This window comes from Aphelocoma coerulescens, chromosome 1 (genome assembly GCF_041296385.1).
Source record: "Aphelocoma coerulescens isolate FSJ_1873_10779 chromosome 1, UR_Acoe_1.0, whole genome shotgun sequence".
NCBI classification, from domain to species: Eukaryota; Metazoa; Chordata; class Aves; order Passeriformes; family Corvidae; genus Aphelocoma; species Aphelocoma coerulescens.
Window position 1 is genome coordinate 76,280,120 of NC_091013.1, and position 21,878 is coordinate 76,301,997.

Consider the following 21,878-nt stretch of genomic DNA (forward strand, 5'->3'; position numbering starts at 1 on the left):
ATCTTGTACTACTAAGTGTGTTAAATGCTTTTTCAGAGAAAAAACCCCAAACCTAGAATGTGAGTAGACTTCTGTGAATGTGAAAAGTAAGCAATATGTAAACACTGAACATTTGAAAAAGGAAGGATTGACCTAATAGTCTTAACAGAGGTCATGAGCCAAAGGAAATAAACAGAAATGTTTTTTATATTTCTACTGAAAACCTATCTTTGATCTATTACAGAAAATCCTTAAAACTACTTAAGTAAAAAAAAAGTTGGCAGTTCAAAATCTTTAGATAATACATACAGCTTTAGCAAACGCTTTCCAGAACATCAGTGAGCTTCTCTACTTTGAACATGAGTTACTGCCCAAGCTTGGCAGTAGCAGCAAAATTGATCCTCAGGGCGTGAGGAATTGTTGTCAGTTATGTACACACATCACTGTCAGCCTATAAAAGGAGCAGGAGAGATTTCCCTTCTCTTTTTGCAAGAAGGCTGATGCTCACAAAGGACTCCTCAGTTTGAATCCTCACACTTCAGAAGATTGCATTCCACTCTTAGTTGACACGGAAGAGGCTTCACACAAGATAAGTTGTTGTGTTCTTTAAATGTTTTTTTCTGGGAAGAAGGTAGAAAAAGCAGATCTTCATTAGCAATGAGGTATATGTCTAGTGTTCAGAAGCTTGAATATTGCTCACTTATACTATTGTCCACTTCAAGAAATGGCCACCAAACAGCATTTCTTGATGCAGTGTCTCAGTGGTGGTAGGAAAAAAAAAAACAACAGATCTAAATAAGGAGAGATTTGAGGCCCTTTGGCAATAACTCTGAAATAGTTCAGAGTTCTTCAAGAAATAGGCCACTGTCAACTCCTAAATTTCTTGTGTACAATCACATTCTTACAAAATTTGACATACTACCAAAGCTAGTATTTAATGCCGTTTTATGGGCTGATTGTATTAATGCAGTCACCTGGTGATTTACTGCTTCAGACTATTTCCCTGCAGTAATGAACAAGAGCAAAACAACTGGTCATTTCTGTATTTGCTTTTTGGTATGTGTCACACTGCAAGTGCTGCACAATTAGAACCCATTTGGTCACTAAACTTTATGGTGCAAGGAAGGGAAAAGTGGTTTTTTGAAACAGCTTTTCAGGCACTCCCAAATAATCCATTTGTCACAATGTTTGTAAAGATTCTTTGTTGCAGTAATTTTGATGTCAAAATTACTTTTAAATCTTATCTTTTAAAGCATAATTCTTACTTTTTGGATGATATTTGCCAATCTATTCTCTCTCTCTCTCTCTCTCTCGCCTCACATTTCAAAAACAATAAATTCAGGTGCTTTTTACTTGATTAAAGTTGAAGTGCTTTGTATTATCCTGATCCTTCTGTCATATTTTGTGAAAAATGAAAGTGGTTTTGGTAGTTGCATTGCTTCTCCAAAAGCCACTCTCAGCATCATCATTGTATTTTAAATCTGCAGGTTGTTATCTGCTATTTTAAGAGTGTCAGAAGTAGAATCTAGAGCAATAAGGGCAAATCTCACGCACCTCCTGAGCCCCCAGATGGGCAAAGATATTGTATGGTTTCTGAAGCGCTGGGCAAAGACTTATCTTCTAGTAGATGAAAAGTTGTATGATCAGGTAAGGATATAACTTTTATGAATTTATTTGTGAGTATTAGCAATAATATTGTCCTGTGAATGTAGATGTCAGTGTAGCTATTTAAAAGTGCAATGCTAAAGTATTTTTAATGTTAAATGGGTTGTGATTCATTTTGGAATTTGTTTGAAAATTGATGTTTTCTTCCATTTGCTAATTAGAAATACAAGTTGTTAGGGGACTCTTCTTGCACATTTTGCTGTAAATGTGATTTTTTTTTTTTGGGGTAGCCATTGCCATATCATAATAACATAGTGCTCCTGGGCTGTGTAGTGAGTGAAACTCACTGACTGCAGTGATGTTAGAAATTGTGACTGTCCATCAGATTTTACATTTCATCTCTAATACTGTGATTGCTCTTGACTGTGATTCTGAGTTAGATATTTAACACCATCACAAGGTAGTATACATTAGTTAATGTCATGCTACTTTCTCTCCTCATTCTCATTGTATATATCATGATTTCAATGGTGTGTTCTTTGTAAAGGGCAACTTCTTACTGTGCTTGGACAGCACTAATCGTGATTAGAATTTGATCCTGATTTTGCTTATTGAACTAACTGTAATCCAGCTAGCTCACAGAGGCCACCCATCCTGAGGAGGTCCTGTTGGCTCTAATTTTTGGGATTTCCTCTTCCTCCCCTTTATTTCCACCATTGAAGCAACTAAGAATACTAACGCTTCAGGAGGCCTCTCCTTAACAACAATAGGTATCACATAGACTTGTAAATATTTGAAGTCATATTATTCAGCTCATACATACAGCACAGCTAAAAATTTGTAAAGGTACCAGTTGGGCAAGAATTGGAGATCATGTTAGAAGGAGATCCATGTGAAAAACAGTGTAAAGAAACAAAACAGAATGTCTAGGAAATGCACACATTTTGTTTGTGTTGGCATGTGAAAGTGATTGAAACCTCTATTTAAACCTTATTTTTAGGTTTAAACCTTATTTATATACCTTTGAACCTCAGTCATGTATGAGTCCTTAAATGTGGAATCGTTAGCGGTGTGCTGACAGGAAGTCCCTGCACAATTACTACAAAGTCTTTGGTTTTCACTCTTGAGAAACTTTCTTTAAAGATAGGAGAACAGGCAATTTCAAGGAAGCATATTTTAATGTGCCAGGACCAGAGTGTGACATCTTTCCTAAAAGATGTGTAGATTGAAGAAACCATCTGCAGAAAGCACATTTAGAAAAACTGAGGTGAAAATTAATTTTAACAAGTTTCTATTTAGATCAAGAACTAGGTTTATTTCTAATAATTTTTACCACTGAATTTTGAGGATTTATGTCTTAAATTCATGTAAACACTTTTGGGAGGTGATTTTGGGATCTTTCTTTTAATTATTAAAGCTTTTGAACTTTCATTGGCCTTAAAAGCTAGGCATACTCAAACCTGATTTTGTAATGAGGTTGAAACTTTTCTTTGTTTTAGATGTTGTCCTTAAAATCGCAAGATAAATTTGGCAAAGGTTTTTCTGTTACAGATATTCTTTGCCTTTGTCTATGTAACATTTGTGTAATTTAAGTAGGAAAGAAGTGACAGCCTGAAAAGAATTTGCTGACAATGATTGCCATACACTTTGGGGTTCTGGCTTCTGTAAAACTCACTCATTTTAATGCTTTTCTTATAGATAAGTCTGCCATTTAGTACAGCATTTGGTGCTGATACAGAGGGTTCCCAGTGGATTGTGGGTTACCTTTTAGAAAAAGTGATCAGTAACCTGGCAGTGTGGAGTTCAGAGCAGGACCTTGCAAATGATACTGTACAACTGCTAGTAACATTAGTGGAAAGGAGAGAGCGGTAAGTTGCTATACCTCTGGAAGTCAAAAAGTTTCTTTTGCTTCCTTTAAAGTTTTTTGGCCCCAGTAATCCAGATATAGGGCACTTCATATTCATGTCTCTGTAAGTCAAATTACATTAGTAACATACTGTAACTGAAAAAAACACCACAAACTTGTCTGATAAGCTGAGGAGTGAGACCTGTATTTGACAAAACATCACCTAATTTTTATTACTGTTTAGAAGTGCACTCTCCTTCTCTGACTTTTGTGCCTCACTCTTAAACAGTGAGAAAGGAAAACTCACCTGGTCTCCACTCTTATTGCAAGGATTTTTGTGTTGCTGTTAATTTTGTTGCTTAGGAGTTCAGATACTGGCTAAGCCAGTATGAAATATGTTTTGTAAACCTAAATTTCTTTTTTTTAAATACAGGATTTTGTGGATTCAGACAAATTTCAAAGTTTTCTTTGGTATTACAAACTGTGAAGCAGGAAGTTCTTGAATGCTTTATTTCTGTCAATTGACCTGCAATTATACATGCAATCATGCATTCACAGTCTACTGAAAGACTGCTCTGAAGTATGAGGATTCTAAATGTTTGAGGATTTTTCTTTTAAAAAAAAATTAAACCCCACAGGAGCTAGTTTTAGAATAAATTGCTTATTTTATTATGACGTAATGAGACTAAGCTTTTAATCCATGCAATATGTCCATTAACTCTGTGTGTGTATGTGTGTAAAACTAAAGCACTTCCCTGCTTTTCTCCTGTATGAATTGATCTATTTTCAGAGTATCTGAGATAGAAATCTGAAAGCTGAGGCATTAGTAAGATGAAAATCAAAAGGCAATTTGGCCTCAGAATAAAGGAATTTTTTTTAAAATAGCAACAAAAAACCTCTGGCGACTGCTAGAAACCTGATGTGCTCTGTTCATACAATTTTGTGAAGTCTTTAATGAAATCTTTTTCCTCTTTTTTAGGGCAAACTTAGTTATTCAGTGTGAAAACTGGTGGAATTTAGCTAAACAGTTTGCAAGGCGAAGCCCTCCTCTTCACTATTTGTCTAGTTCTGTGCAGAGAACGCTAATGAAAGCTTTAGTTCTAGGAGGTTTTGCTCATATGGATACAGAAACAAAGCAACAATACTGGACAGAGGTAAGCTATTTTGATACTTCTATTACCTCCATATAAGCAAGCAGTACAACAAGTTTAGGGAATTTTATAGTGACACAAAATCAATTTGTATAATATATTTTGATATTTAATACTGATGATTTTTTAAATTATTCTCTCTTTGGTCAATACTTGTATCTATTGTATCTAAATTGTATCTAGAATATCTCAACCTAAAGAGAAACCACTAATAATTAGTTGGAGGATTTGTGAAGCAGACAGTAGAGCAATATGTTTGAAAGAGACTATAACAGAACATTAGAAATTTCCCTTGTACCAGGACATTTCTTCCTTTCATTTTAGTTTTATGGTGTTATGAATTATTCTGTTATCACTTAATCATAATGACAGTAATTGAAAAGCTAATGTGGAACATAATGAAGAATCTTGACCAGCTCTTTATGCCCTGGCTCCATTAAAGCTCAAATATTTAATACCAGAAAGGTTGATGCTAGAAAGTAGCTGAAATGGTATCAGGAAGCACCACATAACTTTGTAAAGCATTGACCTTCTGAGAAAAACTTGCTTTTATTGGCAGAGCTACGAAACTAGTGATTTAAGGTAAGACTGTAACGTACTAGAAGTAATTGGGAAAAAACATTTAACTATTTTTATGGAAGTTTCTAAGTTGTTTCCAAATAGAAATGATGAGAAGTGATTTCACTATTGAGAACCATAATGTGGCAAAGATAACTGTGGGCATTAATCTTAGTGGTTTCATTAATGAGCCGTAACAATTTTTTTCCCCTAATGCTGCATTTGAAGGGAATTGAATGCTTTGAACCAGAGAAAGTCATTGTTATTTGTTTAAACACTACAAAATTACCTAAAATATTTATGGAGGTGCTCATTTTGACACCTGCCTGCAGACCATGATGGACAATGAGAAGCACTAATTGCTACCATTTCTGCTTACGTTAATGTGACAGATAATAACATAACTGAGTGGAAAGTGGAAGTGATTGATTCTTGTACTGCCATGCCAAAGGCAATGAGTTTGCTAAATTATTTAAATCTCACATCTCATATAATAGTATGCTTATCTTAATGTGACTTTTCTGAAAAATGTCAAGGTTCTTCAGCCACTTCAGCAGCGATTCTTGAATGTGATAAACCAAGAAAACTTTCAGCAGATCTGTCAAGAGGAGGAAGTGAAACAGGAAATCACAGCTACTTTAGAAGCACTCTGTGGCATTGCTGAGGCTACCCAGATTGATAATGTAGCAATTCTCTTCAATTTCCTAATGGACTTCCTTAATAATTGCATTGGATTAATGGAAGTATACAAAAACACACCAGAGACTGTCAATCTCATAATAGAAGTCTTTGTTGAAGTTGCACATAAACAAATTTGCTATCTTGGAGAGGTAAATACATCCATAAGGGGAAGGAAGGGGCAGAGTGTGTGTGTGTGTGCACATGCATGTGTGTAAATGTGTATACAGTGCTATTCCTTAAAAAAAATAAAAGTAGTGATTTTTATAGAGAGAAAGAAAGACTATATGGACACATCTGTTAAGGAATTCCTTTGTTTTAAAACATACACTTGCAAAGATTAAAAGCAAGACATTTAGACTAGGATTTTTTTACCAATAAATTTATCCACAATTCATCACTAGTCTGACTCTATGGGTGGCAGAAGAGGACAGACAATGTTGAGTATTTTTTTATAATGATATTAAACTTCTCAGAAGTCTAGTCTAGGAGAATTGCAGCACTGTTTTATGTGGCAAATGCATACCATAGAGACACTGCCTTGGTCCTCGACAAGGCATTAATAGATCCCAAGAAGTTAACAGTTAAAATTCTGAGTTTGTGCAGTGCACTTAGATCTTTGCACTGTTGGCTAATTATGTTTTTGCCTCTGGAAGAGTTTGTGCCTATTCCAAACTGGGTATGTACAAACAGCATATTGTGGCTCCAAACTTCTATACCTAAAGTGTGTCCCATGGGCATTTTGTTGGTAATCTAGTTTGTGAGATTAGTGAGATGTGTCAGTCTGTTCCAAGCCACTCTTGTTGGGATTTTTGTTAAGACTGAGGAATCAAGAAAAGTAATGGTTTGCTCTTTCAATCAGTAGCACATCAATATGTGGCTGTAAGTGTTCTTATAGTCTCAGGTGGCTGTTTCCTTGATGATTTTGTGTACAGTTGGTACAAAAGTGGTCATATACTGAAATTAAAATCTTGATGTATTGTCTACCAAGTAATACCATCTTAGAACAAAGTGTGTCACTTTTAGCATATGGAAGTTTTCTTATTATGTAACATTGTTTTATAGGCCAAAGCCATGAACTTGTATGAGGCCTGCCTAACTCTGCTCCAGGTGTATTCCAAGAATAATCTAGGTCGACAACGGATAGATGTTACAGCAGAAGAAGACCAGTACCAGGATCTCCTTCTTATTATGGAGCTTCTCACTAATCTTCTATCAAAAGAATTCATAGATTTCAGTGATACAGGTATTAAGGAATTGGTAATTGATGAACCACAAGTTGTTTTCTAAACTGTAAGAACCATTTTGGGGCTTGTGTTCAGTCCATATAAAGGAAAAGCTGAAGCTTAGGCTTGACTAGGTCAGGATATGAAAATTGCTATTTAAAGTAGCAATAGAAGGACTTTTCACAATATTCTAACATCTGAAATTATTACTGCTGTTATAAAATAAATTGGGGTTGTATAAAACAGCTTGAAATCTGAATGTTGGGAGTCTGAACAGCAGTTTTATAGCAAAAAGCAGGTAGAGAAGTTGGAGTAGTAAAGTAGTACTAGAAAGCAGATGGATTGTCTTCTTAGTACAGGATTGAACTTTTGTGAAATGTTGAGCTCATTAAAATTCCATCATGTGAGGGTCTTCTGTATTCCTCTTTCACAGAACATGCTTTATGATTTCTGGGTGTAGTTAAGGGTTCCTTCTTGTATCCCAGCCTGTTACTTTCTTACATGTATTTGCCACGTAAAATTGCAGTTGTCCTGAGTATGTTCTGGCAGTTAGCTGTGGTGCATTGCTTTTGAATAAGCCAAACATTTGCATGGTTCATATCTCACAATGTTCTATATACTTTGCACAGATAACAACCCAGGCAGATTCAGTTTGATACCAAGCATATTTTGATATTAATTGCTTTTCTGAGGTACATCTTGAAAGAGAGAACCTTGTACTCCAAAATGCAGTACATAATTTTATTTTTTCATCATGTATGCACAACACAAGTACAGAACCAGACTTTGACTTTGTCCATTGAATGGACAACCCAGTGCTATGTAAAGTATTTGCTTTGAGATCTGGATGTTAGTTGTGTGGAAAACACTGTAAAATACTTACCATGAAATGAAGTAATGTGAATAAAACCTAGATGCAATGCCCAGAGATCAAATGTATTGCAAGTTTTCTATGTACTGCTGCTGACTCAATGCAGGAATTATAAAAGTAAGGTCACTGCCAGTTAATGGGAAACGTAGGCCTTAACCTGTAACTGGAGAAAACTTGGCAGCATCCAAACTGCAGAATTTTCTATATTAACTCTCCCATTTTTTTTCCTCTTTCTCTTTATAAAAGATATTAAAGTATATGTAAATATATAATATATATAAAAAGTATAAAAATGCAGTAGTATTTTACTCACTATGTGTTTATGTGTGCAGGCATGAAGCAGCTATCACTAGAAACAAATGCAATGTTCTGTAATGGAAGGGAGCCCTCAGTATTTGAAGTGTTCTGGTTTAGCATGCCATCTGGTACGAGTGATTATGAAATGCTTAGTCCTAATGAATGTAAATATAGAGTGAAGTGACCGCCTCCACTCACTACATTTCTATTTTAATACAGTGCCTCATGGTTTTTTTGGAGAGAGGGGACTAGTCCTATTTTTAAAAATGTCTGTATTTTAAAGAAATGGGACTGTTACTTCAATATGTTTAATCTTCCTTTTATACAAAATATTTTTTGTCTTTCCTGCAGATGAAGTATTTAGAGGGCATGAGCCTGGGCAAGTTACAAATAGATCTGTATCAGCAGCAGATGTGGTCTTATATGGGGTTAATCTAGTTCTGCCTCTAATGTCACAAGATCTGCTGAAGGTAAGTGTATTTTTACACAGAGCTGCTAGAATGTGAAAGCTTTATAGTAATGAATTCCCAGAATTTGTTCCTATATGCATTCAACCTCCATAAGTTGAATTTTCTAGACTTCCTAAATGTAAACAACTGTTCCATAGTTCTAGATACTCTTTGACAAGAAATACTGTAAGCTGAGAAAATGTATATCTGAAGATTCTAAACAAAACTGTTCTTCTAAAAGCAAGTCTGTGCAGATCAACAGCCAAACCTGAAATGTGGCTTATGGAGTCCTTTTTCTCATTGTGTCAGAAATGTGACAAGAGGTATAAACTGTGATATTAGTTAAAAGTAACTATTTATTTTCACAATACAGATGGCTTTCAATTGTAGGCATCAGCAGCTTGTCAGTAGAATAGTAAAATATGAAACAATGGGGCAGCAGCATTTCATTGGGTTGCACTGTGTTCATGTTTTTCTTTGAACCTGGGGAACACTTCTGAAGGGTGTCTGAGCTGTCCCCTCTTCACATGGCTTCTTGTCTGGTAGCAAGGGCTGTGTCCATTTTAGATCAAACTGAAAATGTACTTCGGGAGCCCCTTGATTGTGCTCCAAACGATTGCAAGGCTTTTATCCCACAGGACTAGATTTATCCACGTCTGAAGTAAAACTCCTTTAATTTGTGTAGAGCAGATACCAGACTGCCACCATCAACTGTTTATCTTTAGTAATCATTTTTTATTGTACCACAGTGTTTGTATTTATATAAAGTAGCCATTCTAATGACTTGAGTTTCCTACTAAAATTGTCTTTTCTTTAGTGCAAAGCATCAGTCCTGTCTCTTTCTACAACTGAAAATTATGCCAGAATAGTTATGTGATTGAATCTAAAAATACCATGTTTTTCTTTTGACAGTTTCCATCCCTGTGTAATCAATATTACAAATTAATCACTTTCATATGTGAGATATTCCCTGAGAAAATTCCACAACTTCCAGAGGACCTCTTTAAGAGCCTAATGTACTCACTGGAGTTAGGGATGTCATCGTATCCTTTATAGAGCTTGGGAATGTTTAAAAAAAAAAAAACTAAGTTGCTTTTATAAGGACCTGTTAAAAATAACAATATTTTATCTTTGGGGGTTTTTTCCTCTTTCTATGAATATCTGCATCTATGATTATATATCAGTAATTGACTCTTACTCTGCTCTCTGGGGATTGAGAGTTTCGCTGTAGTGTCCATTGAGATTCCAACATTTGCTGAATTGCCTCTGACTTGTGGTGCTTGGGCGCAGCCTTTAAGTAGCTTAGCATGTAAGTTTTTTCTGGCAGCCATTCCTGCCTCCTCCATTACTTCATTTCAGAGTGTGTAACTTCATAAGCCTTCAGCTGGTATCCCAAAGCCATTCCTGAATTAGTCTCTCAGCTGGTAATACAAAACATTGCTGCTGTTCTACTGGGCTGGCTCCAGAGCATTTCCTGTCAGGGTGCCAATGGGCTCTCCCTCTCATAATGGGAGTACCATTTTTACTAATCTGTGGCACGTGTCAGAAACAGATGAGCTTGACCATAAGGGACTCTTTCTGAAAATGTTATGTCAGAGAGGGTTATGTTACCTTAAGGCATGTAGCTAATAAAAGAAGGTAATGAAGTTGGAACCTTTTTTCCCCCCTTTTTTCTAGTGTTTTTTTTAATTAGCAACTTTGTAGTGAAAAGAAACCTTGAAACATACAAGAATTTCAGATATTTTCTAGTGTCACAGCTGGGTAGTTTGACCACAATTTAATTAAAATCTGACTTCAATTCTTTAACACCCATTATCAGAATGAGCTCAGAGGTTTGCCAGCTCTGTCTGGAGGCTGTAACACCATTAGCAGAACAGTGTGCAAAAGCACAAGAAACAGATTCAACCCTTTTTCTAGCAACGAGGCACTTTCTTAAGGTAAGGCATCTATGTTTTGTGTTACTTTGGTTTTTTGCATAAAGGTAGCGTCCAGAGGCCAAACAGTGATCATATCCAGATTAATCAGGATCACACATATAGTAAGAAACAGCCTGTCACCTAAAAAAAAAAAAAAAAAAAAAGTGGCAGCTTAAGAAGAAAAAGGGCATGAAGAACTGAAGATATCGGACTAGAGTACAAAAGAGGATGGAGATGTAGAGGGAACCACTCCATTATTGCCAATAAACAAAAGCCCTGAGTCTCTCAGAATGCAATTTATATATCCATGCTCTGCACTTGAGCTTTGAACTGATTGACACTTGTAGCAGTTACTGTGGAAGCTGTGAACAGAAAGCTTCCAGGATTCTGTGAACTGGAGGCTGGGTAGAGTGCTAAAAGGAAAGGCATGAAAAAGAGCATAGCTGGGAACTAAAAAGGAAATGCTGTCATTTATTCAATGTATCTAATGAACTACGTGTTTTCTTAATTCAATATTGCATTCGGTGCTTTCCTTTTAGGACTATCCACTTCAATAAATTTTGAACTCACCTGGTAGCAACCAGGTTCCTACTAACTGGCATTCCAAAATTGTGGAATTTGTGTGCTTATCTTCTGATTTTGTGTAGACTTCAGTTTTACTTAAGACAACTTTTCTTACCAAACTGACATGGGGACTTCTGAGGATTGCTCCTTAAAAGCTTCCGTCAGACAAGCTGAGAGAATGAGACACTTAAATAATTTTGTCTTTGTGTCTTCTAAGTTAACATAGTTTTGTTCCTTATTCCTAAATTTTCACTTAATATTATAATATTACTCTTTACTAATCTGTTCCCGGTTTGACTTTCTGTGAGCTATAGGAGTCTCCAAAACTTGAGGAAAAGTTCCAGATTTTATTCTGAAAGAGCAAAGGCTTTTTTCATTATTTCTCTGACATATCTGCAGCTTTTGGAGAAAAAATATAAGTGATGTCATGTTTCTCTGAAGAACAGTTGATGAAAATCAACAAGAGGTTCTAGTGCCCTGAGATGTGAATTTATGCTGTTAAGCCAAGACTCGACTTCTAAAAGAACTTGGTCTCTACATTACTGGTACCTAAATTCAAAAATAAAAAAAGGGGGCAACAAAGCAAACAGCAACCTTGGATGTTTGTAATACATGTTCATTGTTATTATCAGAAGTGAAGATGAGCTTCAGCAGCAAATGCTGGTAAAGTAGAAAGTTAAGTTTACACTTACACAAGTACTTCTGTTTTGTGATTTCAGATGGTTTTTGATATGCTGGTACTTCAGAAGCACAATACAGAAATGACAACTGCAGCAGGTGAAGCATTCTACACATTAGTGTGTTTGCATCAGGTATGGCATTCAGACACACCCTGAAAAGAAGTCATTTGTTAAAGGAGAGTGGTTATTTCTTGTGTCCCTGGTAAATCATGGAATTATTTGGGTTGGAAGGAGGGACCCTCAGGAGGTCTGCCTGTTTCAGCTGCAGGTCTTTGCATTTGTCCTTTTTGAGTTTCGTGACTTTCCTGTCAGCTCATTGCACCAGCCTGAGTAAGTGTCTCTAAATGTCAGTCCTGGCCTTGAATGCACTGACTGCACTCCCCAGTTTGATTTCATCCCCAGACTTGAAAAGAGTGTATTTTCCCTCCCCTTCCAGGTCATTGACTAAAATATTTAACAGGACAAGGTCCAGATGAGAGCTCTCAGTGCCACTTGGAACCAGCTTCCAGGTGGAATATGAGCCATTAACCTCAATCCTTTATAGGCTGATGGTACAGGTGTGTTTTTACACATGTTTTTACCCATTTAGACAATAAAATCCCAGCTTGGTTGCAAGGGTGCAGTACACAACTGCTAAAAACTCACCTTAGGCATCCACTGCACTCGTCTTATCCAATAGATGTAGTTATTTTGTCAAAGAAAAAAGGTTGGTAAGGCATGATTTCCCCTGGGTAAATCCATTCTAGCTGTTCTCAGAATCACAGAATATGCTGAGTTAGAAGGGACCCATGAGGATCATCAAGTCCAGCTCCTGGCCCTGCACAGGACCATCCCCAAGAATCACACCATGTGCCTGAGAACATTGTCTGAACACTTCTTGAACTCTGTCAGGCTGGTGCTGTGACCACTTCCCTGGGGAGCCTGTTCCAGTGCCCAACCACCCTCTGGGTGAAGAACCTTTTCCTAATACCCAATGCAAACTTTCCCTGACACAACTTCAGGCCATTCCCTTGGGTCCTGTGACTTTCACCTGCCCAGAAATAATTTCCAGGAGTACTTGCTTCATGATTTTCTTAGTCATTCAAAGATGATAGAGAGCAGCCAGTAGTGAATGACATGAACCAGCTTTCTGAACCCTTGGATAGATTCTGTCAGGTCTCACGAGCTTGCATGCATCAAGATTTCTCAAGAGATCCATGGGTTGATCCTCTTTACTATGCATAATTCCTCTCTTCCTTGAACCCTGTCTCTAGTCACAAAGGTCTGGAAAAACCTGTCAGTAAAGACCAAGGCAAAAGAAAGCATTGATTATTTCAGCCTTACCTCTTGTCTACGATCATTAAATCTTCTATTCCATTCAGCAGTAGAACCCATATTTTCCCTGTTCCTTCTTTTACTCTTAAAGTACTGGTAAAAGCTGCTTTTTTTTTGTCTTCGATGTCCTTTGCTAAATTCAGCTTTAGCTGAAGTTCATTTTTCTGGCATTGTTTTTGGCCAGACAATGTTTCTGCTTTCCTCCTTTCTAGCTGTTCCTGCTTCTATTTCCTGCATGTGCTGCCCTTGGGCTGGAGTTTAGTCATTAAGTCCCTGCTTACCTGAATCTGTGTCCTTATTGTTTTCTTCAGTATCTGGACAGACCATTCTTGTGCTTGGAAGAGGTTGTCCTTAAAGGCCTGTCAGACCATTCTTGTGCTTGGAAGAGGTTGTCCTTAAAGGCCTGTCAGCTTTCTTGAGCTCTTTTTGTCTTCATAGCTCATTCCCACAGGATCCCACCCACCCATCTTGAATAAGGTGACATCTGCTCTCATGATGTCCAGGTTCTTACTTGGCTGTCCTCTTTCCTCGCTTTCCTGGGAATCCTTAACTCCACTATTTAATGATAGCTGAAAGGTTGGCATTAATTACCACATCCCTGACCAGCTCTTACTAGCTGTGAATAGCAGATGCAAAGTCACACCCCTGGGTAGCCCATCTGGTATTTGAGCAAATGTCAGGGAGATAATCTCTTGTAAGTCTGATCTGGAAACTTCCTCAGGTTGCTTAGAGATGACTCAGTCCACTAAAAGCCCTGTTCTGGGGATTTGTAACAAGATCCCATCCCAAAAGATGATGTCATCTTTACTGCTTCTCCTCTGATTGTGATCCATAAGCACTCAACTAGATTGCTGCCCAGTCTGTAGAAAACCATCTTTAATTTGAGCTGACTTTTCACAGAAATGTCAATCTTCTGTCATCTTCTTCCTTAAAGCGCTCTAACAAGCTTCCGTCTGTCCCTTGAAACACTCCAGTCATGCCACCTGTCCCACCACATATCAATGCCTGCAGTAAGGTTGCAGCTCTGAACCTGCCCATGGAGCTCTAGCTCCTTCTGCTTCCCAAGCTGAACACACTTTTACACAGGCATTTCAGGTTGGCCTCCTTTCAGCCTGTTTCATCCGTCCTGGTGAGCACTTTTAAACCCATCACACTTCTTTGTGTTCTTAATACTCTTGGTCTCTCTTTATTTATCTACAAGTTGTTACCACCATCCCTCAACATGCCCTTTAAAGCCCTTCCTGCTGGCTTGGCAAGCCTTGGGCAAAGACGATGCTAAGCCACTTTATCCCATGGATCCTCTCTCTTGTTGGCAGCGTTATCCCTCAAAGAGGGACTCGTGAACATGTAAGAGGAAAGGACCCTGTGATACTACCCACAGGTGGCAAATTCTTCTTGTGTCTACCCTTACCCAACCCCTCATGGGTAGAATGGAGGGAACTGCCATTCTGACTCCTGTGTCCTTCACCTGTGCTCCCAGAGCTCAGTCCCTTTGGACTTGCTTCAGGTGTGTGTTCCTTGGCAGTGTCCTTCTAGTCACGTTTGACACGTTTCTTTGTCTTTTGTTTCTGTCCAAGTAAGCATGAGAGTAAGTAGGAAGCTCTTAGAAAGGAATCTAAGCTCTGTTTCAGGGAAGGGACCCTAGAAAATGGAGGACTTGTGGGAGGAGATGATTGGTGTGGAACATGGGGCAGGCATCAAGAATAAGCCTATGGTAAGAAAGAGCCAGAAGGCCCTTTGCCTTAAAATGGTTATCTTACTCTGCACTGCAAAGCACTGTACCTTGCTTTGAAGACTTCTTTAGCCTTACTAAAATACCCAGCCTGGATGAAGGATTTTATCTGGTTTAGAGGTAGGTGAAAGGCTGTGAGGACAGGTGGAGAGGTACTGATGGTTTTCTGTCACAGCCTTTATTCTGGCTCTTGTCCTGATGAGAGAAGTTGTATATATTGTATCTTTTTTTTTTTTTTTTTTTAATGTTTAACAGGCTGAATATTCAGAGTTAGTTGAAACATTGCTATCAACTCAACAAGATCCAGTAATTTACCAGCGGTTAGCAGATGCCTTCAACAAGCTTACTGCAAGCAGCACTCCTCCTACACTGGACCGTAAGCAGAAGATGGCCTTCTTAAAGAGTTTAGAAGAATTTATGGCAAATGTTGGTGGACTTCTCTGTGTAAAATAAACAACAGAACTCTATGCCTAATTTAGACCCTTTCTGCAAAATGCACTGAGAAATGCTGAATGCTGACTAAATCTTGTACCTGTCTCTGGGTTCTTTGCAGCCATCTCAGATTCTAGAGAGCCTGGAAGTTTGAACGCAACACCATGGAATACGAGAGGTCAACTTTGAATCAGCTTTTGCTATTATGTGTTAGCTGCAATCTGTCATACTTGGGTGTGGAAGAAAATGAACAGAAAATCTGAATTGAATTTTTTTCCATTTATACGCAGATATGGGCACAATAAAATAAATGCAGTGCCTTTCCCCCTGCACTGGTTTAAAATATGAGTGGTCATATAAACATACAGATTTCTTTTCTACCCAAAATCATGTTAGAGTGTGATGCAGATACATATAAAGCTCTAAACAGTTTAGCTGATTTTAAGCTTTATTTTTCCTCTCTTAAAGTTTGAGTTTGTGTTCCAATGGGGAAGAAAAACCAAATGGTATTTTAACTTGTGTTTAGTTCTGTTCTTCTACGTCAATCTGACATTGCAGGTTGAATGCAATGCAGGTTTTTACATTATGTTCTGCTGCCTAAAGTTCAGAGAGAAAAAAAGGTGTATATTTTTGTTCCCCTAAAATGAACTTTAGGAACTGTAGCCATTTCATTGCCTTAATTTAAAAAAAAAAAAAAGCTCATATACTTTAGGTAAGAAATTTAAGGCAAGATTTAAGGCAAGATATTACTCTTCAGAGTTGGTTTAGGATGTTGGCACTGAGCTGCTGTGTACCTGTTGCAGCCCTTCATGTTGATGTGTTGTTTTGGAATGAGTGTCTAATGCAAGGTTCATGTGTAGTTTTACTTTCAGTATCTGTTTTGATTCTCACCTGGGTTGCACACAACTGCAATGTATTTCTACACTGAACTGTTTGCTTAAGCAATAACAACCCAAAAGGTGTGAATTACTGGCAAACTTTGTAAAGTTGGGGCATTAGCTAAAACAATTATGCTAGCACAGGGGCATCAAACCCTTTTACTCAAGCATGTCTGACTCCAGTGGGGAAGGGTAATTGGGAAGTCTAGTGCTGTAGGAGATTTTTGTTTTTGCTGAATCTAGCCCCACTTCTGCAGAGGTCTCCTAGCTGCTCTGCTCTTGCTTGGTTTTTTTATATCAGCACTTTAGCTTTTATCATAGCAGAATATAGTGCCCTGAGTATATAGAACCAACAAGAGAGAGCAGCACATGACTATGAAAGCAAGGCCTGCTTTGTCTCCTGTCATGAGCCAGAGGAAACTGAAGCAAACACAAATGCTGCATGTCTAGTAAAATTATTTTTGTGGAAATACACAGAGGCAGAAGTGGGCCCTTCCATTTAAGATCTCTGCTAGATTATGCTGTTGAAAATTTCCCATGTGTTTTTAAAATTTATATAAAAAGTCTGGTATACACCTTTATATGGCTATGTATAGCTTCGTGTTTGCAATTCTGTGCCATTCTTCAGCTATTCATCTCAAAATTACTCACAATAGCCAGAATCTCACAACAGATGCAAATCTCTAATACTGTGCTATAAGTGATCTAAGGCTCTTTTTTTTTTTTTTTTTTTTTAAGTTAAATCTGTAAGTGTCTCAAGCATGGATCCACAAGGCCAAAAATGCCATCTCTTTATTATACTTTTCTCTTTTAATTGATGTGAAAACTGGGCAAGGGCAGATTTACACATTACAAAGTGACCATAAAACTTCTTAGATAATAGCGTACCTTCCCAGATAGCATTTTATTTTTAAGATAATTTGCATAGTATTTTAGAACAGGGGTATTGCTCTCAATTTTTTCTTGAAGCTCTAGTGCTTTTCTTTAAAGGATTTCTTGACTGTGCACTTGCACAAAATACAATGATCCTGGCAGATCATTCTGTTTCAAACTATAGTGATGGCTGAATTTTTATTTTTAAATTGGGGTTTGCTGTTTTTGAAACTGCTTCTGGAGTTTTTCTGAGTTTGTACATTGGATGGGACAGAAGTTCTGAAACCTCATTTTTTTCAGATGAAGGGCACTGAAGCCTGGGAACATCGGCGGCAGTAGGAGCTGCTGGTGTGTTATGAAGTGCTTGATGTCAGATATCCAGACTGAAGTCTTCAAAGAGATCATAGCGAATATTCCATATTTTGGGTCTGACTAACTGATACACTCAGTCATCCTTTCTTTTATAACTAGCTCTGTCACTATTGTTTAATTAATCCTAAAGCTGGCTCACTATTTAAAAATATTTATTAACTTTAAAGTTTTGAAATCCCCTTGCATATTGTGATGAATGGGAGCACAAATTGAGTTTGTATTCTGGGCAAAGTAATGTGTGTACCCATTATTTTTCTTGTCAGGCCCACTGTGTTGTAACATAAGAGACACACAGCATCTTTTGAGTATCAAGACATTAGCTGAAGTATGAACATTTACTTTCAAAGATTAGTTTTAAAGGTGGTTTAAAAATTTCCTTTGACCTTCATTTAAAAATAATATTATATGTTAAAGGAAAACTGTCCTAGTAAGGGTTTGGAGTTTTTTGTAATTTTCCTGCTTGATGTTACACTTTCCTGTTTTTTAATTTTTCTTTCATTCTCATATATTCAACGGGGATCTTTCCATGCCTTTTTATGTTTCTTTTAGAGCAATGCTAAGATGTCTGTGCTTAGTGACATCCAATGGTTGCAAAGGCTTCTGGGAATAAGTCCTGTTCATTCATACTCCACTGCTGGCTTGGTGACTGCTTTCTACCTGAGCTATTTGGCTTTTGTATCCCTACCAAAAAAAAAAAAAAAAAGAAAATAATCTTCTGTGAACTTCTACACATCCGGTTGCTGTAAATCTGGATGTGAAAGCACACTGAGGTCCACAGGAAAGACTCGTAGACTGTTTGTAGTGAACACTGAGAGCTGACTCCACATAAGTGTTCTGAAAGTTTTATAGCATCATTGCATTGATTTTCCATTCACTGTGCAAAATGAATAATGGTTCTAAAAATGCACCTGTTTTTTGAAGGAAGAAAAAAGACAATTCAAACCGAATTATAAATGCTGCGTGATATAATTGTAACAAATATATTTGTCTAGACTTTTCTTGCTAAAACAGATTATTAAACCAGTGTTTTCAGTCTGAGACTAGAAATTAAGTAGCTTCTTTCACATTTTGCCAGCTCCTTCCCCATTATAATAGTTAGTTCTAATGCTGGCATAATAATTGTCTGTTGTTCAACCTATAGTTTTCAACGCTGACAAGCATGACCATTGAGTTCAATCATAAAATTCAAGACCTTGTTGAAAGCACAGATACATAGGGACAGGGAGAAGTGGACTGGATGCATGAAACTTCCACTTTCACGTGCATTTATGCCTTAATTAGCTTCATTGAATTACTGCCAGAATCTGCTACTTTTTGCCCAGAGGCTTGTGTTTCACTGTTTAGTGGTAAAGGGCTCACCTTTTTTCTCAGGAATGAGAAACTTGTTTTCTCAGCATGTCCAAATCCTACTAGTTAAAAGAGAGGGGTTTGAATTGGAGTCATCGCTTTCATAGTGAGTAGAACTCACTGAAGCCCCAGTGTTTACCTGGGCAAATCCCTTTGTGTCTAAGCCATGTAGTTCTAGAAAATAAGCTTGCTCAGAGCAGTCAGTTGTCCATTTAAAATCTAGTTCTTTAAAAGGGAAAGCAAATTCTAATTTGTGATCTGTAAAACTATTAAAAATACAAATTTGCAGCATTTTGCTTGTAAAACACTTCAAGTAATTTCAGGTTTGGTTAAGTAATTACATAAGAAGGGGTGTTTTTTTATGGAAGTAGCTTGATGAATATAAGCGCAGGAGTAGGAGCCAGGCTCCTCTAATTTTGTAATGTTTTTCCACTGGATCCTCGGTAGCCATTGGCAAGTCACTAGAACTGTATTGTTGTTAAAGTAGCATTAACACCTACCTACCTCACAGGGATGTTGTGAGGATTAGCTTATGCCTGTAAAATGCATTGAGGATCTGAGATGCTATGTAAATATTATATACTTCCATTTTAGTTTTGTGAGGTGTAAGATTTACTGTAATGAAAGCAGAAGATTTTCGTAATTGTAAAGCCCAGTAGAGGCAGCAGTGGTGCAGTATTCCCAGGACTGATCTACTGCAGTACAGTAATGCTTGCTGTAAATTGTCATTAGTTCAATTACAGCCAATTGAAATGGCGGCTTCTTCTTAAATAAGGTGAGATTCCCCACCAGTGTGCCTCAGTTCTGATCTACAAAGGGAGAGGACAGTTGTTGGTTATTCAGGCTTCGGTGCCTCTGCTCGTGACAAGTGCTGCTTGTGCTGGTAGGGTTTTTTGTTTGGTTTACTTTTGGTTTTTTTACATTTTTCTGCAAAGAACAAACACCACTCATTTCTCCCATGTCTGTTCCAGTCACTCAGTATAACCAAAGTCTAATGATTACAATTAAATTTTAAAGAGCCAGCCCTGCTCCCCCACCCCCCATAAATTTGCATTTGAGTAGATTGTGCTCTGTTTTCAGTAAATTAGATTAATGTTTTCTAGCACTGATCATGAAGCAAATCATGAAGTGTGTTTTGCTCTAGAGCCTCAAGCTCTCAGCTATCTTATAAAACCCTTTTTTCAGTGCGAGATTTCTTGGGGCCCTAGAAACTGAGAAGTAAGATACCCCTTTTAATTCATTAAAGAGAAGGCTTTCCCTTCTCTTTAATGAATTAAAATTGATTCTGCTTTTTCATTTCTTCCCATTCCCTATTCTGTTTTTCCTGTCCTTTTAAGCCACTCTTAAGCTGATTTGGAAGGCCCTTCCAACCTCAAGAGAAAGATACTACCCATGTAATTTTCCAATCTGTTACAGCTTGATACTTGAAATTGATGAAAACCTCTCTAATAGCATTCCCCACACATTTGAATCTCCCATTGAACCATTCTGGAGTTTTTAATTAGAAAAAAAAAGACCTATATTATTTGTTCTCCTTGTGCAAAATAAGGAACCTCCATGCAGTGAACATGCAGTTTTAAGGCAATAAATGCTAGTACTGCTGTTGGTCAGGTGTGTAAATATTTTAAATGTGTCATTCAGTACTGTGTTGAGTTTATATACTAAAAACACAGGGAGTGAAGTGCTAGTTGATTTCAAGTATTGTTTTACCTGTACAGTTGAAGACATGAAGTTGCATAGAAGTATTTCACAGTTTATTGCAATAAGACTTGGGAAATGGTTGTGTAATCAAGCCTTATCACGACTGAATTTTCAATTTTGGAATGATCACTTTGTGTATTTTTAAGATCCATAAGCAGGAAGAGGATAAAATTGTTTTCCACTAAAGACTTTTATTATTTTGTTTTGGCCATGTGTGATTTGTGTGTATTCTTGTTTAATATTTTTCTAAAATCTCACCTGTGTTGAATCCCTGAAAAAGCATTTGTTATACTTCCTTACAGTGGAAACATAAATAGGAACATTATGTTCCCTCTTTGGCTACAGTGAATGCACAGTAATTAGATTAAAAGTTGGTGGAGTAACTTTAGTTTACATCAGCACTTAAGGAATGAGTTTGTCCATCAACAGAAAGGAGTGTGATTAGGGGTGCCACAGGAGTATCTCCCACTGGACTGCAATTACCAGAAGCAGCTGTGAATATATAATCAAATTAATCTTTTCCCCCATCTTCCAAAAGAAGTTTTAACAGTGACTTTTCAGGTCACTATTATCGGTAGTATTTGTCTACTCAAAAGGAATACTGATTTCTGGGTCTTTAATTTGTGTGAAAGTGTGTGTTTGTATTTAATCTAAACAGTTTTTATGATGATATCTGGCACAGAAATGTTCTCCAAACTCATAATCTGTTCCCATGTAAGGAACATCTAACAGTATGTTACTTCATGGATATCAGAGAAGTTCAGTTACAGGCAGCAGTTCCTAATGTGCTATAATACAGTTACATTTAGATAAACTACAGCTATTTTCTTTTGTTCCTCTCTTACTTCCATGCACTCCCATCATTTAGAAAAGAAAAAAAAGCTTCACAAATCCTGAAAGTAAAACTACGCAACAACTATGGTGGTGACAGCTTGCTATATATCTTGGCTGTATGTATCACTGGAATTTTACTGGTTTCAAAAGCAAGATTATGCAGTTATATATTTCTATTGGCATGGTCTAGTTCAGTGAATATTTTGGGGAAGGACAGAAACATTTAAAGTCATTTTGAGGAAATTCCTGAAAGCAGTTGGTAAGACTAACAGCAGCGTATCCAAGAGCCTTTCATGTAGAAAGTGGAACTATTCTGCTTTACCTTAAATACAAGTTCTGGAATAAACTTGAATGATTTGGGTACAAAGCCTTTATTCACAGTTCTTTGTCTAAGTATACACAAACCCCATCAATTTTGCCTTTTTGAAACTTATATTGGCTTCAGTTGTGCGTGGTGGAGTTGGTGGTGGATTTTTTCCTTCAGTGATTTGCCATGTCTTACAAACAGAAAAGTAGGAAAGCACAACTCTCCAAGAGGAATTTGTCTGGTCGGCCAACCAAGGAGCAGGTTGTAC

At 37.3% G+C, this 21,878-nt stretch overlaps 1 protein-coding gene across 2 annotated transcripts in view; it reads left to right on the forward strand.

The window, feature by feature from the left end:
- XPO4 (exportin 4) overlaps nucleotides 1-20,663 on the forward strand; it is a 78,512-nt gene extending 57,849 nt beyond the window's left edge. For both annotated transcript variants that reach the window (XM_069013718.1, XM_069013724.1), the window contains exons 14-23: nucleotides 1,467-1,626; nucleotides 3,283-3,452; nucleotides 4,410-4,584; nucleotides 5,676-5,969; nucleotides 6,883-7,063; nucleotides 8,563-8,681; nucleotides 9,573-9,703; nucleotides 10,480-10,597; nucleotides 11,860-11,952; nucleotides 15,122-20,663. In XM_069013718.1, coding sequence (XP_068869819.1) covers nucleotides 1,467-1,626; nucleotides 3,283-3,452; nucleotides 4,410-4,584; nucleotides 5,676-5,969; nucleotides 6,883-7,063; nucleotides 8,563-8,681; nucleotides 9,573-9,703; nucleotides 10,480-10,597; nucleotides 11,860-11,952; nucleotides 15,122-15,319 — 1,639 coding nt within the window. In that variant the 3' untranslated portion in view covers nucleotides 15,320-20,663. The remainder of the gene's footprint in view (nucleotides 1-1,466; nucleotides 1,627-3,282; nucleotides 3,453-4,409; nucleotides 4,585-5,675; nucleotides 5,970-6,882; nucleotides 7,064-8,562; nucleotides 8,682-9,572; nucleotides 9,704-10,479; nucleotides 10,598-11,859; nucleotides 11,953-15,121) is intronic.
- Nucleotides 20,664-21,878: the final 1,215 nt, after the last annotated feature.